Below are 14,523 nucleotides of genomic sequence, written 5' to 3' on the forward strand. Positions count from 1 at the left end.
AGCCCTTCAAATTAGAACTTTAAACTAAGGTACCTTCTGCTCATTTCTGTATGTAAATGATTGCATGATTGGTTTTGGAAAGAATACACTCTAGTGTTCTGGTCAGTATTTCATTTACCAGAGGAGGTTTTACACATTTACCAGAGGAGGTTAACATTCTGTGCTATGTTTGAGGCACTTCATTATGTAGTCACTATATTACTGGTGTCCAAATCATGGGAACCTCAAAAAGGCAAGTCACGCTGTTTAAAAAATTCTGTTGTAAATGTTACAAAAATATTCTGTGTATTATTAATATAAATGGCTATTCTTGTTAACCACAGAATGTTTCCTGCAAAAGCAAGATATTGCAATTTTTTAAAAATTTTAAATGTTTAAATATAAAATAACTGTACATGATTTTAAATGAAAATTAAATAGAAAAAATCTTGTCTTTTACAATATTATAGTATACTTGTAATATATTATAATATTGCCACTCCATTACCTTTCCTTTTGGGGAAAAATATGCCCCTGCCTTGATCTCATAACTAATGTTTCATAAACTGGATTTTTAAATGGTGTTTTGAGTGCTCTCAAGCTATCCAAATATGCATATCTTCTGTCTAGAAATTGTACGTTACAAACTGCAGAAAATTTTGGCAAAATCTGCAGTGAGATATTTTTCTTTAAAAACATGAAATTTTACTTGCTTTCTTATTTCTACTTGGCCCAATGTGTAATATTTTAGTAGCATCTATCTGTATCTAAAACAAAGAGATCATTAAAGACACTAATTAGATTTTTAAATTGAAGTGCCTGTACTTCTCCTGGGCAAGTTCTATATGAAACGTACAAAATTCTAGAAGGTGTGCCACAGGAGTCCAACACTTTATAAATGACTACATGGTAAACTACTTTTTCACTCTTAATAATTAAGGTCAGTAGGTAGTATCTCAATTCTATGAATAATTAAAAGACTGTTTAATAGCTAGACTGGTAGCCCTATAGTTAGTGCATTAAACTACTGCATGAGACCCACGTTTAATTCACAGTCTTGATCCCCAGGCCAGCCTAATATGGGAGGGCTATGAAAGTATCAGATTAAGATGTTTCTGAGGAGGGAGCACCTCATATTGACCCCAATTTTACAAGGACTGGCATTGATTTTCTCCAGTGAGAATCCAGTCCAGTCTCTTAATGTTGGGGAAGGAAAGAATAATGTCCATTCATTGGCAGTAGAGGAGGAGAGTTCTCCATTAAGGATCAAGGAAAAATATAGGAGTTTATCCATTTAAACCTTTAACCTTTTTTTCTGCAGCATAAGCTTTTGAATGTGCTGTCAGGACATGACAGATAGGTGCACCCACATTAGATGTATGTTTATTACAGATAGCCATTAAAAACTTAAAATATAGTAACGTTGTTGGGCTTTAGAGTTAACAATCACTGAGAAGTTCCTCCCTCTTTTGTTGTTTGTTGTCAGGCTTCCAGATTCAAGATAGCACTGTATTGGTTTGCATTCTAAAGGTCATGGTGGCAATCAAGCTACAAACTAATTTAATTTAAAACAAAATTAGAAATCAAAAAAGAAATCGTCGTAATAAGTTGTATAGAAAACCAGTTCTGGAGATATCTCTGTGGGTGCAGTAATGGTCTCATTCTTCTCTCACTTGCATTGGTTTAAATATCAGTAAATCCATGGAAGTCCACATAATTATCCCAAGGTAAAATAGTTGTAGGTAAAAGAAGATTCCTAGCTCATCAGTATGTGTTGGAATTTCCACCTCCATAGAGGTTTTTGCCCTATTTAACTGATATTTGTTGTGTGCTCAGCCAAATAGAAAGCTGAAAGAAGAGAGGAATTGGTTGAAAGGAGCAAACTATACTTCCCCACTCCCCTCTTCTATGCCCCCCCCCCAAAAAAAAAGTTGGATGCATAAGTTAAAGTTGCACAAAGGCAGCTTAACTTTCATATCCAGCACTTACTCAGCAGATCAACACACTGGGTTTCACAGACCTTGGCAGCGTTACACGGATGATATTTTCACATGACTGAATGTTCTTTTACAATTTTTCCAGTGTTCAGTATTTGAGGTTTCTTGCTGAGAGCTTTTTGTTTAGCATTAAGCATGTACATCTTCTGTTTGCATTTATTCTTTCTTTTAAAAACCTTGTTCTGTTCTCTAATGACACTGCAAGTAGTATATAAATGTGGTAAGGGAATTTTGAGAACTTGTTCCATATGTGTTTGTTTGGGGGTAAATGTTGTAAGTGGGAAGAAGTCACTGAATATCCTTGCCCCATTTCGTTAGAATGACCTTTGACAAAATATGTGAGGTGACACTTTTCAAGCATTTAAAGATCCAGAATCTGAATTAATATGCATAGAACCTCATTTCTCAACTGTAGCAGTTCTTTGGTGTCAGAATTCTGTCTCACAGTAAAGTTGTACTGTAAATTAATCTGTTTTTTTAAGCTATGCCATACTTTACATTCACATTGCACTGAGTTATTAGTTATGATTCCATCAAGAGGTTGGTGAAAAACAGGAAAGATTCATTGAAATAGGAGCCTTAATCAGATTTTATGGGACCAAATTTATCCCTGGTGAAACTCCATTGAGGCTCTACAACTAAGATCAATAGACAATTGTAATATAAATGTAAAGGACTTTAAAAAGTAGAAGTTTATCTCCATAATTAGGATAGTGGTGGTGTAGAATCCGTAACAGCTCTTAGGAGAAAGTAACATCTAAGAAAATGTGACAGCATATTTATTCTGACATCCATATATACGTGACCCATATTATTTACGACTTACGTAAGTATGGAGAGAATGATGTAAAATCTTATGACAGCAATGGTGTTGATTCTTTTAAAGTTTGAGCTAGACTAGATTTCTAATTAGGCAATCTGGACATGATTAGTTTAGAAAAGAAATACACAGGATATTCAGGCCAGCATTAGAGAACTTGATCTGGTTAGCTAGGGCAGCTCACCTTTATTATATAAAATTACTATACATGGGCAGGACATTTATAGTCCAGCAGGGGTCATGATACACATAATCTTCTCCGGTTCAAAAATAAACAACACTCCAAAATATCACAGGGTGGGTTTGTGGAGGAATTCTGTCTGTTTAATCAGTGGAAGAAAACTACCAACATAATGAATAGCTAAATTTTCAGGCCCTCAGAATATTTGTACATCATAACAAGGGCTACTTTATTCATTTCATCAATGAAAGAAGGAACCATAACTCTCTGGAGGCTATATCAAGTGAATTATATTGTGTCTCTTCCCACTTGTGGCAAATATTCTGCTACCTCCCATTCTGAGTATTGCTTTATACTATTATTTTTCAGTTTTGGTTTATTTGAAACATTATTAACTCTTCATAAGGTTTGAGAAGCCCTGAAATATTGTACACATTATTATTTTCTTCTATTGTGTATTGTCTTAGGAGCTAATTACCTGGGGAAAGTTGTAAAGTGGCATTTGGCTTTCTGTTAAATGTTCTGATCAATTTCAAGTGCTAGTTGTGTGCATATGATGTGCAGATTTTTTACATGCATCTAACTTAACCTTTAGTGTCCTATTTATATTGCAAATAAATTAATCTGCTGTGAGTTACACTTTTAAGAGCTTATTACAAATGTATTGGGTTAATGTATAAGTTGTGAGAAAATTGTTTTGCTTTGTCTGAGGAAGAATTATTTAAATTACTCAACTTTAATTGTTGTGTAAATGTTTTCTGTGAGGGGCTTGAAAATAACCTTTTTGTATGTTCAGATTTTCCAGTTGTTGTCAACATTAAACTGCAATTATAGAATTTATTTTCATCTCACATGAATGTAAACAAATCCCATATCCTCATTGTAGTTATTACGTATTTGGTTTATAAAACTTCCTATCTTTTGAAAACTGTCTCCAAAATTTCAATTCCACAAACTGTCATAGAATCATAGAATCTCAGGGTTGGAAGGGACCCCTGAAGGTCATCTAGTCCAACCCCCTGCTTGAAGCAGGACCAATTCCCAGTTAAATCATCCCAGCCAGGGCTTTGTCAAGCCTGACCTTAAAAACCTCTAAGGAAGGAGATTCTACCACCTCCCTAGGTAACGCATTCCACTGTTTCACCACCCTCTTAGTGAAAAAGTTTTTCCTAATATCCAATCTAAACCTCCCCCACTGCAACTTGAGACCATTACTCCTCGTTCTGTCATCTGCTACCATTGAGAACAGTCTAGAGCCATCCTCTTTGGAACCCCCTTTCAGGTAGTTGAAAGCAGCTATCAAATCCCCCCTCATTCTTCTCTTCTGCAGACTAAACAATCCCAGCTCCCTCAGACTCTCCTCATAAGTCATGTGTTCTAGACCCCTAATCATTTTTGTTGCCCTTCGCTGGACTCTCTCCAATTTATCCACATCCTTCTTGTAGTGTGGGGCCCAAAACTGGACACAGTACTCCAGATGAGGCCTCACCAATGTCGAATAGAGGGGAACGATCACGTCCCTCGATCTGCTCGCTATGCCCCTACTTATACATCCCAAAATGCCATTGGCCTTCTTGGCAACAAGGGCACACTGCTGACTCATATCCAGCTTCTCGTCCACTGTCACCCCTAGGTCCTTTTCCGCAGAACTGCTGCCTAGCCATTCGGTCCCTAGTCTGTAGCTGTGCATTGGATTCTTCCATCCTAAGTGCAGGACCCTGCACTTATCCTTATTGAACCTCATCAGATTTCTTTTGGCCCAATCCTCCAATTTGTCTAGGTCCCTCTGTACCCTATCCCTACCCTCCAGCGTATCTACCACTCCTCCCAGTTTAGTGTCATCTGCAAACTTGCTGAGGGTGCAATCCACACCATCCTCCAGATCATTTATGAAGATATTGAACAAAACCGGCCCCAGGACCGACCCTTGGGGCACTCCACTTGATACCGGCTGCCAACTAGACATGGAGCCATTGATCACTACCCGTTGAGCCCGACAATCTAGCCAGCTTTCTACCCACCTTATAGTCCATTCATCCAGCCCATACTTCCTTAACTTGCTGACAAGAATACTGTGGGAGACCGTGTCAAAAGCTTTACTAAAGTCAAGAAACAATACATCCACTGCTTTCCCTTCATCCACAGACCCAGTAATCTCATCATAAAAGGCGATTAGATTAGTCAGGCATGACCTTCCCTTGGTGAATCCATGCTGGCTGTTCCTGATCACTTTCCTCTCATGCAAGTGCATCAGGATTGATTCTTTGAGGACCTGCTCCATGATTTTTCCAGGGACTGAGGTGAGGCTGACTGGCCTGTAGTTCCCAGGATCCTTCTTCTTCCCTTTTTTAAAGATTGGCACTACATTAGCCTTTTTCCAGTCATCCGGGACTTCCCCGGTTCGCCACGAGTTTTCAAAGATAATGTCATTGGTTGTTGCTATTAATCTCTGCTTTTGCCACATTGTGTTGCATATGCTTTTCTTAACAGAAAAGAGGGTGAAAGATGGGGAGAGTGTGATAATGGCAAACAAGGGAGGATATTTTTATTTGTTTTGAGTGAAATACTCTTGAATGAAAGATACATGCCCTGAGAATATTCTCACTGAAAGTTGTTCTCTATGGGCAGTGCTTTCCAAATCTAAATTACCATGTTCGGTGTTTAATGGTAGGTGCTATAGAAGTTGCTGAGATAGATACAAGAATTGAAAGTAGGGTTTGTTTTTTGGTTAAGGTACTGGATTGAGATTAGAGTTCTAGTCCTGGTTCTCCCCTTACTACTATGATCTTGGGCAAGTCACTTAATCATGCTGTGCCTCAAATCTCCATCTGCAACGAATTTGCATGTCATCCTTGCGCAGGGACCATTATAATCTTCTCTGTATCATTCCAGTTCTAGTATATGTGCTGCCAAAGCATGAGTATTAGAGTCCTTTTCTCCCACCCTTTGTCTTTCCTGTCTATTTAAACATTGATCATGTAATGGGTTCTCCACTGGCGCACCCCCTGCACCCACACAGTGCCCCATTTGTTTAATTAATTTGCTGCGTTGAACAAACTCATTAAATCTGTTTATTTCTTGTTTTGTTTGATAGAAAGTCTTGTATATGTGCATTATACATAATCACGCTTGAAATGTGTCTCAAAAATGACAAGGTATGCCATGGAAAGCAGAGGCTGGAAGCTCGATGTTTGTTAGTTTTCTCCAATGAGGAATATTATGATATAGATGTTTATGGGTAATGATTAAATCTTACTGATTACATTCACATGTGTAGCATTCTACATAAATGGCTAAAATATTCAAGTTTATAGTCCACCGTATTTTTATGTAACAGCTTTGTGTCATCTCATAGCACTTGATTGGGGCACAGCTGGAAAACATCCTGGATGGACTCAAACCAAAAGAGGCATCATCCACTCTGGGAAAACTACGTTAGCAACACATGTTCTTATGGGTTATCCTTACAGTAATACATTGTCCTGGCATCTACTTGTCTGAGAGTTTAATACCTAATACAATAACAGAGTACCATCAAGATGTTCCTAATAGCAGATATAAAGTATCTGGTAGTAGTCCATCTCTCATAAAACTGCCTTTAGCCTTAATTCAAATTCATTGATTCCTATTCCAGTTAAACCTGAAGAACTTAATATGTCTTTTAATCCTTTTATTGGAAGCTAAGATAAAATTAATTTTACCCTAGAACTCTGCAAAGCCAATTAACATGATCTTTAGAGTTATTTAGTAAAGTGCTTCAAACTGTTAAATTTATCCTGACCTCGTGGTTGCACTCTGACTGCTTTTTAAATGAAGTAATCAATATCTCACAGCCCTTTAAACAGTTTAACTTCTCAAATATTTTACTCATATTTTTATTTGAACAGTTTAGAAACATATTTACTCATATTAAGGTATCTGTAGAGACAATGGTTAACTACTGGCTTTGTTTTAGTATTAGAGATTTTATGCTTTGAAATATATTTTAATATGTGTTCATTTTGCTAAATCTGAGCAAATGAAGAAATCTGTCACTTCTATTTGTGTGTAATACAGTAAGTTTGTTATCTGTATGGCTTAAAATGTAGAACGTTTTCTCCTTTCACCAGTGTAGCTTCTTTTTTCCACATAAAGCTATTTGAGGTTATTAATTTTCTCTCTGTGATAGGGTGATCAACCGTCCTGTCAAGAAAATGGATCTCTGTGTCACCCTTTAGCATGATTAAATGGAGGCACGTTGCTGTGAGAAAATACCAAATTTTCATGAGACAAATGCAACTGTAGAAAGGACTTTTTTTATAGACATTTCATTTTAAAATCTCCCATTTGGCTGTCAGTTTATTTGTAGGAAATCATTACAATTAATTGTGTGTTCCTACTAATAATTCAAAGAAAGTAAGGGCAAAAACAAGTGCTCACTGAGATTTTTTTTCCCTTTGAAGGAGGAAAAAAAATACAGTGGTGAGAGAGAAGGAGCAATTTATGTTGGTACAATGAGTTGCTAATGAGACTGTCAGAACTACATTACCTCCACCCTGTTTTGGTCACAGCATTTACTGCTTTGTTAACAAAGAGTCAGAATCTTGCAATCTAGAGACTCTTGAGAAGTACAGTTGTAAGACTTGCTGAGATTTAAAATCCTATATGCTTCATATACAGGCCATGAGTGGCAGTGGCAGCTAGTGAGTCTATAAATCGTGAGATAAATGCATAATAGCCTACTTTTTAGAATATAATTAAAATATCTGGCAATAGGGCAATTGATAGTTTACCTTTAGCTTCAGAATTCTGGCATTATGGGCCAGGCACCTGTTAATGGATTACTTGTTAGTTTAGGGGTGAAACTTGACAGGTTTATTGGCCTTGGCTTATGTTTTTAAAGATATTGTTTTAAAAGACATCCTTCACGGTACAATAAAGGGTTAATGCAATATTATTGTAATCAAACAGAAGGAAGAACAACAAAGTGGGGGCAGGAATTCACCAAGTGCCTCTGTTGTTTAATTTCCTACTGGAAGCAGCACATGTGTTTTTTCTTTCTTTTCTTTTCTTTTTTCTTTTTCTTTAAGCAGTGGCCATTGCAGAGGCTGAGCGGCTGGGGTCAATGCCTTGCCTATTGATCAGTATCCCTGCAGTCCCCTGCTCCAGCATCTGCTTCATTGGCTTCTTTCAGTGCCTGCTTCAGTACATTAGAATAGAAATCCATAACCAGAGCTGTGCTCATCCAAGCAGGGGAAGAAACTAAATTAAATGGTATAAAACAATCTTGGATCAGGAGTTTGTGCCAATTCATCTTGATCTAAGATGTCACACCGGGCTCTCTGTCTGAGCACCTGGGCTAGAGGCGGCCATAGTGAAAATAGATGGAGCCGCGATCATTCATTTGTCAGCTAAGGAGCTCGGCAGCGGTTAGCAATTCCCTTCTGCAGAGGTCAGCTGACAGAACAATCAGTGCAACTGCAGAATAGAGCTTCCCTTTGAACTATTGTTATGGAGCATGCTTCTTGCTGGGCTGGGGGAGGGGAGCATGGTTTGCTTCGTGTTCCAAGTATGCTATATAAAACACATAAAGGATAATATATTTATATATCAAAATCTCAGGTACCATTTGTGTGTTGTATATCTTAATTATGTATATGTGAAATAAGTTATAAAAAATTAAAATGTTTAAGTATCACTTTGTTTGTTTATAGTCCATTTTCATCCTTCTTTCTGGGAAGGCAGTGACTATTGATTTTTTTCCCCCTTAGCATTGTTAAGATTTTAGATTCTCTCCCCCCCCCCCTCCCAATTGGTTGGCATATCACAGTCATAGCTACAGCATCATTACCTGAATTGGGGCTATATTCTAATAGAGATTCTTATACTTGTTTTATTTTTTAAGTAATATTTACTTTTCTATTAGTACAGTAGTATGAAATTCACTCAAAAAGCTAGACATACAGTAGACCCTCACTAATTCACACTTCATTATTCAAACCTAGTATTTTCTCACAGTATACCAGGTGGTCTCTTCCAACTTCTCAACAAAGATTTAATCCCAGAGTGCTGCGAGAGCTAAGACTTCATTACTTTTGCAAGATATATGCCAGTGAATTTGCTGGTGTAATTTGAGTTATTATTATAAGTGTATCTGAACTATAGTTGTCAAAATATATGAAGAAGGTACATTCTTTTGGGGGGCGTTAATTATGGTTGTGCGGTTACTCCCTAAATCACAAAATGTGGTAATCTGCAGTACTTGAGGGAAATAAAAAGGTTGTGTGCGATATATTGGATTATTAATAACTATATTTGAAATTTTGCAATGAGACTTTTCCCCTCGTTTTAGCAAGCACATTAGTTAATATTCTGTAATTAGCATCATGAGATCGAAAATTATTTGCACAGTGCCATGTACTGTTGCAGTGGGTTAAAAGTAATCCTCAAAAAAGAAGAGGATGGTCACTTAAATAACAGCTTTTTATAACATGAAAAATATATGTATTTTAAAAAGTCTATTTCGTAGACTGTTTCTGTGAAGATAACCTGTTTGTCTTAAAGCAGATTAATACTGATGTAAATAAGAATCAAGATCACAACTCACCGTCCAGAAAATACTGATTTCATAACTGCAGAATCTTAGAAGTCTTTCATTCTTTTTCAACAAACAAACCTGGAGAAACAATGAAATTAAAACAGTTTTTCCTATAAGAACATGCTACTTTTCTGTAGGTGGCACTGAAGACTGAGGAAGGGGCAAGTCGTACGTAAACTTTTAGCCTGGACTGGGGACTTTGAGAGACAAAATGGAACCAGGACCAATCACCTAAAAATTGTCTGGCTCCACATTTTCCTATAGGGGGAAGTAAGCATAGCAAACAAGTGCCTTGAGATTGAAAAGAGACCGGTTTTGTTTTCCCATTTGACCTTTGATATATATATATATTTGATGTTTTCTGACAACTCTAAATAGCATTTTCCCAGAAGTATATGTTCAAGTAGCTGAAAAGAACAGTTTTGTTATAAATATGAAAAATTCTCCTAAATATATAAAATTTGGTTGGCGTGGCCTTCCACTGCTAATATTGCTGACCAATCATCCTAATGCCCTTTATTTTACATTGCAGGTTGTCTATCTGGTCTCCCACAAATGAAAAAAATATCTACATCTTATGAAGAGAGACGGAAACAAGCCACTGCTATTGTCTTGCTCGGCGTGATTGGAGCAGAATTTGGAGCTGAAATTGAACCTCCAAAACTGTTGACGAGGCCACGCAGTTCCAGTCAAATTCCTGAGGGATTTGGTTTAACTAGTGGTGGATCAAACTATTCCTTGGCAAGACATACATGTAAGTATTCTATGTTGTGTCCTCCTTTGCTCTTTTAACCACATCATAACTATGCAGTAGTTTTTATTTCAATACTCCTTGTTCACTAATAATCTCATTTTCAAAGAGTAAGGAAAAGGAACCAATTTTGAGCACTTAGCTTCAAATTAGTATGTTGACTATCAGGAAATTATTTCTGAAATATGTAGCTGAGCAATATATGAACTTTATGAATATATGGTGGGATTTTCAAAAGCACCTGAGGGAGTTAGGTTCCCCTCCCATTAAAGTCAATTGAATTCTTTCAAGGTTGGACTTGTAATGGGAATTGGTTGCCTAACTCCCTTATGTGCTTTTAAAAATTCCACCTATCAACTAGATAGTGTAGATTTATAAGCACCCAAGAGTACATGTGTGCATACCACTGCTTCTGCTTTCCCCTCAAAAATATCTTTATGGCCTAGGAAAAAGTACTAAATTAGGAACCAGGAGACCATGAGTTCTGGTCCCATCTCTTCCACTGGATGGCCTTAATTCACAGTACTTCACAACTCTTTTTGAGCAAGGGCTGGCAAGTATAATTTACTTCCTTCCCCAATACTTTATGAATGAGAATCAGTTAAGTCACCCAGGATCCTATCTGGCAGAGCTGAAAATAGGACTTAAGTCTCTAATACGATAGAACAAAGAGTTTGACAAGGTTACTGAAAATGTGATGGCTTCGAAGGTCCAATAAGATCTGTGCTGTTACAGTATATTGAACCCTTCTGAACAGGATATGGCCCTGTTAGTACTGATGGACCTATCCTGATTGTGGACAGGAAACAAGCTTCTATGTTTATATTGCTGTCTTCAGCAGTCAGTGCCAGTAAATGATGTTTTGATGCTAACACTCGTGAGACCCTCATAGGAGCAAATGTAGCAGCACTACATTGGGTGCATTCACTTATCTTGGAAAGGTTTTGAGGCTGTGGTACCTCTGACAGAAACCTTATCTGGAGTCCAGAATGGCTTAATATTCTCAACCCTCTTCAACATCTATATTGGACTGCTCCTATAGATCATGAAGCACCATGGTACCACCAGCATGTGGATAATAAGAATAATTTATATTAATTATAATTAATAGAGCATGAAAATATATCTGTCCACTGCACAAGTGCAACATCTACACGATGATGACCCAATACCTGGAAAAAATAAGCAAATGGATTAAAAGCATTCTAGTGCTTTGACTTAAACACAGTCCAGGAGAGAGATAAATGGTGATGGTAGGGAAAGGTGAAAACATTATACTGAGCTTGCCAGTGCTCTAACCTGCCATTGGTTCAGGATGTCAAAGTACAGTCAATCAACATGGCACACAGCCTCAAACTCATGCTAGATTCTCCATTGCTCCTGGATGTATGGTACAATTACAGTAATGATTTTTTTGGTGAGTAATGCTTTTTTTTGGTTTTTAGCTATCTAGGAAATTGTCCTCACAGTGGGATTCTAGTTGCAATGATCCATGCATTTGTGACTTTCAGGCTGTATTACTGCAATGCTTTGCACCTAAAAATGAAAATGCTGACCCTGGAAAAGCTCCAGTCAATGCATAATGCAGTGTCCTGCCTACTTAAGAGCAGAGGTCACCAAGGCTTTGTTTACTGTAGCATGTCTGAAGATATGCTGTTTTCTCTTCATTTCTTAACCTCCTAGTTGTTCTCATTTACAGGGTAAAGTATCAGGTGCATACATGAGGTTAAACAGAGAAATCCTGTTTGTTAAGAAAAAAATGCTTTTTTTCTCCTCTAAAATTTAATTCTAATTTCTGCGTAGGTAGTTTTGCATCAGGGTTGTAAATGAGTCACTTTATTGAGCACTGTGAATTCTCCTAAGAGCCATGAAAATTATCATCTTATTTTAGTATCCAAAAGTCCATTGTTGTAGGTGCTCTACAAGTCAAACGTACACAAGGAAAAGCCACCTAGCTGGCTATTGAAAAGGGGAATGCCTGTTGAGAGAACACATGCACTCAGCAAAGTATAGTTAGTTAGTACCCATTACACCTCTGGTGTTTAGGGCATTGACGAAGCTGCTCTATTCCTGTCTGGTTTTGGCAAGTCTTTCAGTGGTTCCCCAGCTGTGGTTTTCAGCTCAGCTTCCACAGCTCTTCGCCATGTTGTTTTTGGGTGACCTCGTTTTCACTTGCCTTCTGGTGTCCATCTTAATGCTATTCTGATAATGGAATCAGTTTCTATCCGAAACACATGGCCAATCCATCTCCAATGCCTCCTGGTAATGATGGTGCTCATATCTTCTTAGCTGCACTGTATGAATAGGTCTTGGTTTGAGATTGTTCTGGGCCAAAAGATACAGAGGTTTTTTCTGAGGCAGGTTCTATGGAGTGAAGATGGTTTAGACATGTCCTGTTTTTTCATTCCCCAGCATTTGGCACTATAAAATAGTGTTGAAAGTACGCAGCTCTAAACTTAAGTTTGGTTTTGGTGTTATATTTTGATTTCCAGACTGTATTTAAGATCCTGAAGGTGTTCTGGCTTCTTGGATCCGGGCTTTTTTATTCTGTTCTGGATATCCTGGCTCTTCCACCATTCTGGCTGATGGTGCTGCCCAAGTATGTGAAGTTCTCACGAATGTAGAAACAGTAATGAACGTACTGGTGATGGTGAGGCAATATTAAGGGTCATGATATCATCTTTTTGCAGGTGATTTTCAGTGTGATTTGCTGGCTATGTGTGTTGAGTTGGTTTGTTTTTTCTTGTATATGGTGTTGCGTTGCAGAAATAGTTTCTTGACACACTAAATGATTGTTTCTTGGAGCAGCTAGTCCTGGAACTCACAAAAGGACAGGCAATTCTTGATGTAGTCCTAAGTGGTGAATATAGTTGGACCGCTTGGTAATAGTGACCATAATATAATTAAATTTAACATCCCTGTGATGGGGAAAACACCATAGCAACCCAACATTGTAGCATTTAATTTCAGAAAGGGGGACTACGCAAAAATGAGGAAAGTAGTTAAGCAGAAATTAAAGGGTACAGCACCAAAAGTGAAATCCTTCCAAGCAGCATGGAAACTTTTTAAAGACACCATAATAGAGGCTCAACTTAAATGTATACCCCAAATTAAAAAATATAGTAAGAGAACCAAAAAAGTGCCACTGTGGCTAAACAACAAAGTAAAAGAAGCAGTGAGAAACAAAAAGGCATCCTTTAAAAAGTGGAAGTTAAATCCTAGTGAGGAAAATAGAAAGGAGCATAAAATCTGGTAAATTAAGTGTAAAAATATAATTCAGAAGGCCAAAAAAGAGTTTGAAGAAGAACTAGCCAGAGACTCAAAAAATAATAGCAATTTTTTTAAGTACATCAGAAGCAGGAAGCCTGCTAAACATCCAGTGGTGCCACTGGACGATCGAGCTGCTAAAGGAGCACTCAAGGACGATAAGGCCATTGCAGAGAAACTAAATGAATTCTTTGCATCAGTCTTCACGGCTGAGGATTTGAAGGAGAATCCCAAACCTGAGCCATTCTTTTTAGGTGACAAATCTGAGGAACTGTCCCATATTGAGCTGTCATTAGCGGAGATTTTGGAACAAACGGATAAACTAAACAGTAATAAATCACCAGGACCAGATGGTATTCACCCAAGAGTTCTGGAGGAACTCAAATGTGAAATTGCAGAACTACTAACTGTAGTTTCTAACCTATCGTTTAAATCAGCTTCTGTACCAAATGACTGGAGGATAGCTAATGTGATGCCAATTTTTAAAAAGGGCTCTAGAGTTGATCCTGGCAATTACAGGCTAACTTCAGTACCAGGCAAACTGGTTGAAAGTATAGTAAAGAACAAAATTGTCAGACACATAGATGAATATATTTTGTTGGAGAAGAGTCAACATGCTTTTTGGTGAGGCATGATTTCCCTTTACAATCTACTAGAATTGTTTGAGGCGGTCAACAGGCATGTGGACAAGGGTGATCCAGTGCATATAGTATACTTAAGTTTTCAGAAAGCCTGTGACAAGGTCCCTCACTAAAAGGCTCTTAAGCAAAGTAAGCTGTCATGGGGTAAGAGGGAAGGTCCTCTCATGAATTGGTAACTGGTTAAAAGACAGGAAACAAAGGGTAGGAATAAATGGTCAGTTTTCAGAATGGAGAGAGGTAAATAGTGGTGTCCCTCAGGGGTCTATACTTGGCCCAGTTCTATTCAATATATTCATAAATGATCTAGAAA

General features: G+C 37.7%; 1 protein-coding gene and 1 non-coding gene across 7 annotated transcripts in view; one reads left to right on the plus strand and one right to left on the minus strand.

The window, feature by feature from the left end:
* WDR7 (WD repeat domain 7) overlaps positions 1 to 14,523 on the plus strand; it is a 385,388-nt gene that overhangs the window by 236,152 nt on the left and 134,713 nt on the right. For all 6 annotated transcript variants that reach the window (XM_073343603.2, XM_073343604.2, XM_073343606.2 and 3 more), the window contains one exon: positions 10,087 to 10,308. In XM_073343603.2, coding sequence (XP_073199704.2) covers positions 10,087 to 10,308 — 222 coding nt within the window. The remainder of the gene's footprint in view (positions 1 to 10,086; positions 10,309 to 14,523) is intronic.
* Positions 5,794 to 5,895, minus strand: LOC140912164 (U6 spliceosomal RNA). Its single transcript, XR_012159242.1, has one exon. It is a non-coding gene; the product is annotated as a U6 spliceosomal RNA (small nuclear RNA).

This window comes from Lepidochelys kempii, chromosome 5 (assembly GCF_965140285.1).
Source record: "Lepidochelys kempii isolate rLepKem1 chromosome 5, rLepKem1.hap1, whole genome shotgun sequence".
Classification (NCBI taxonomy): Eukaryota; Metazoa; Chordata; order Testudines; family Cheloniidae; genus Lepidochelys; species Lepidochelys kempii.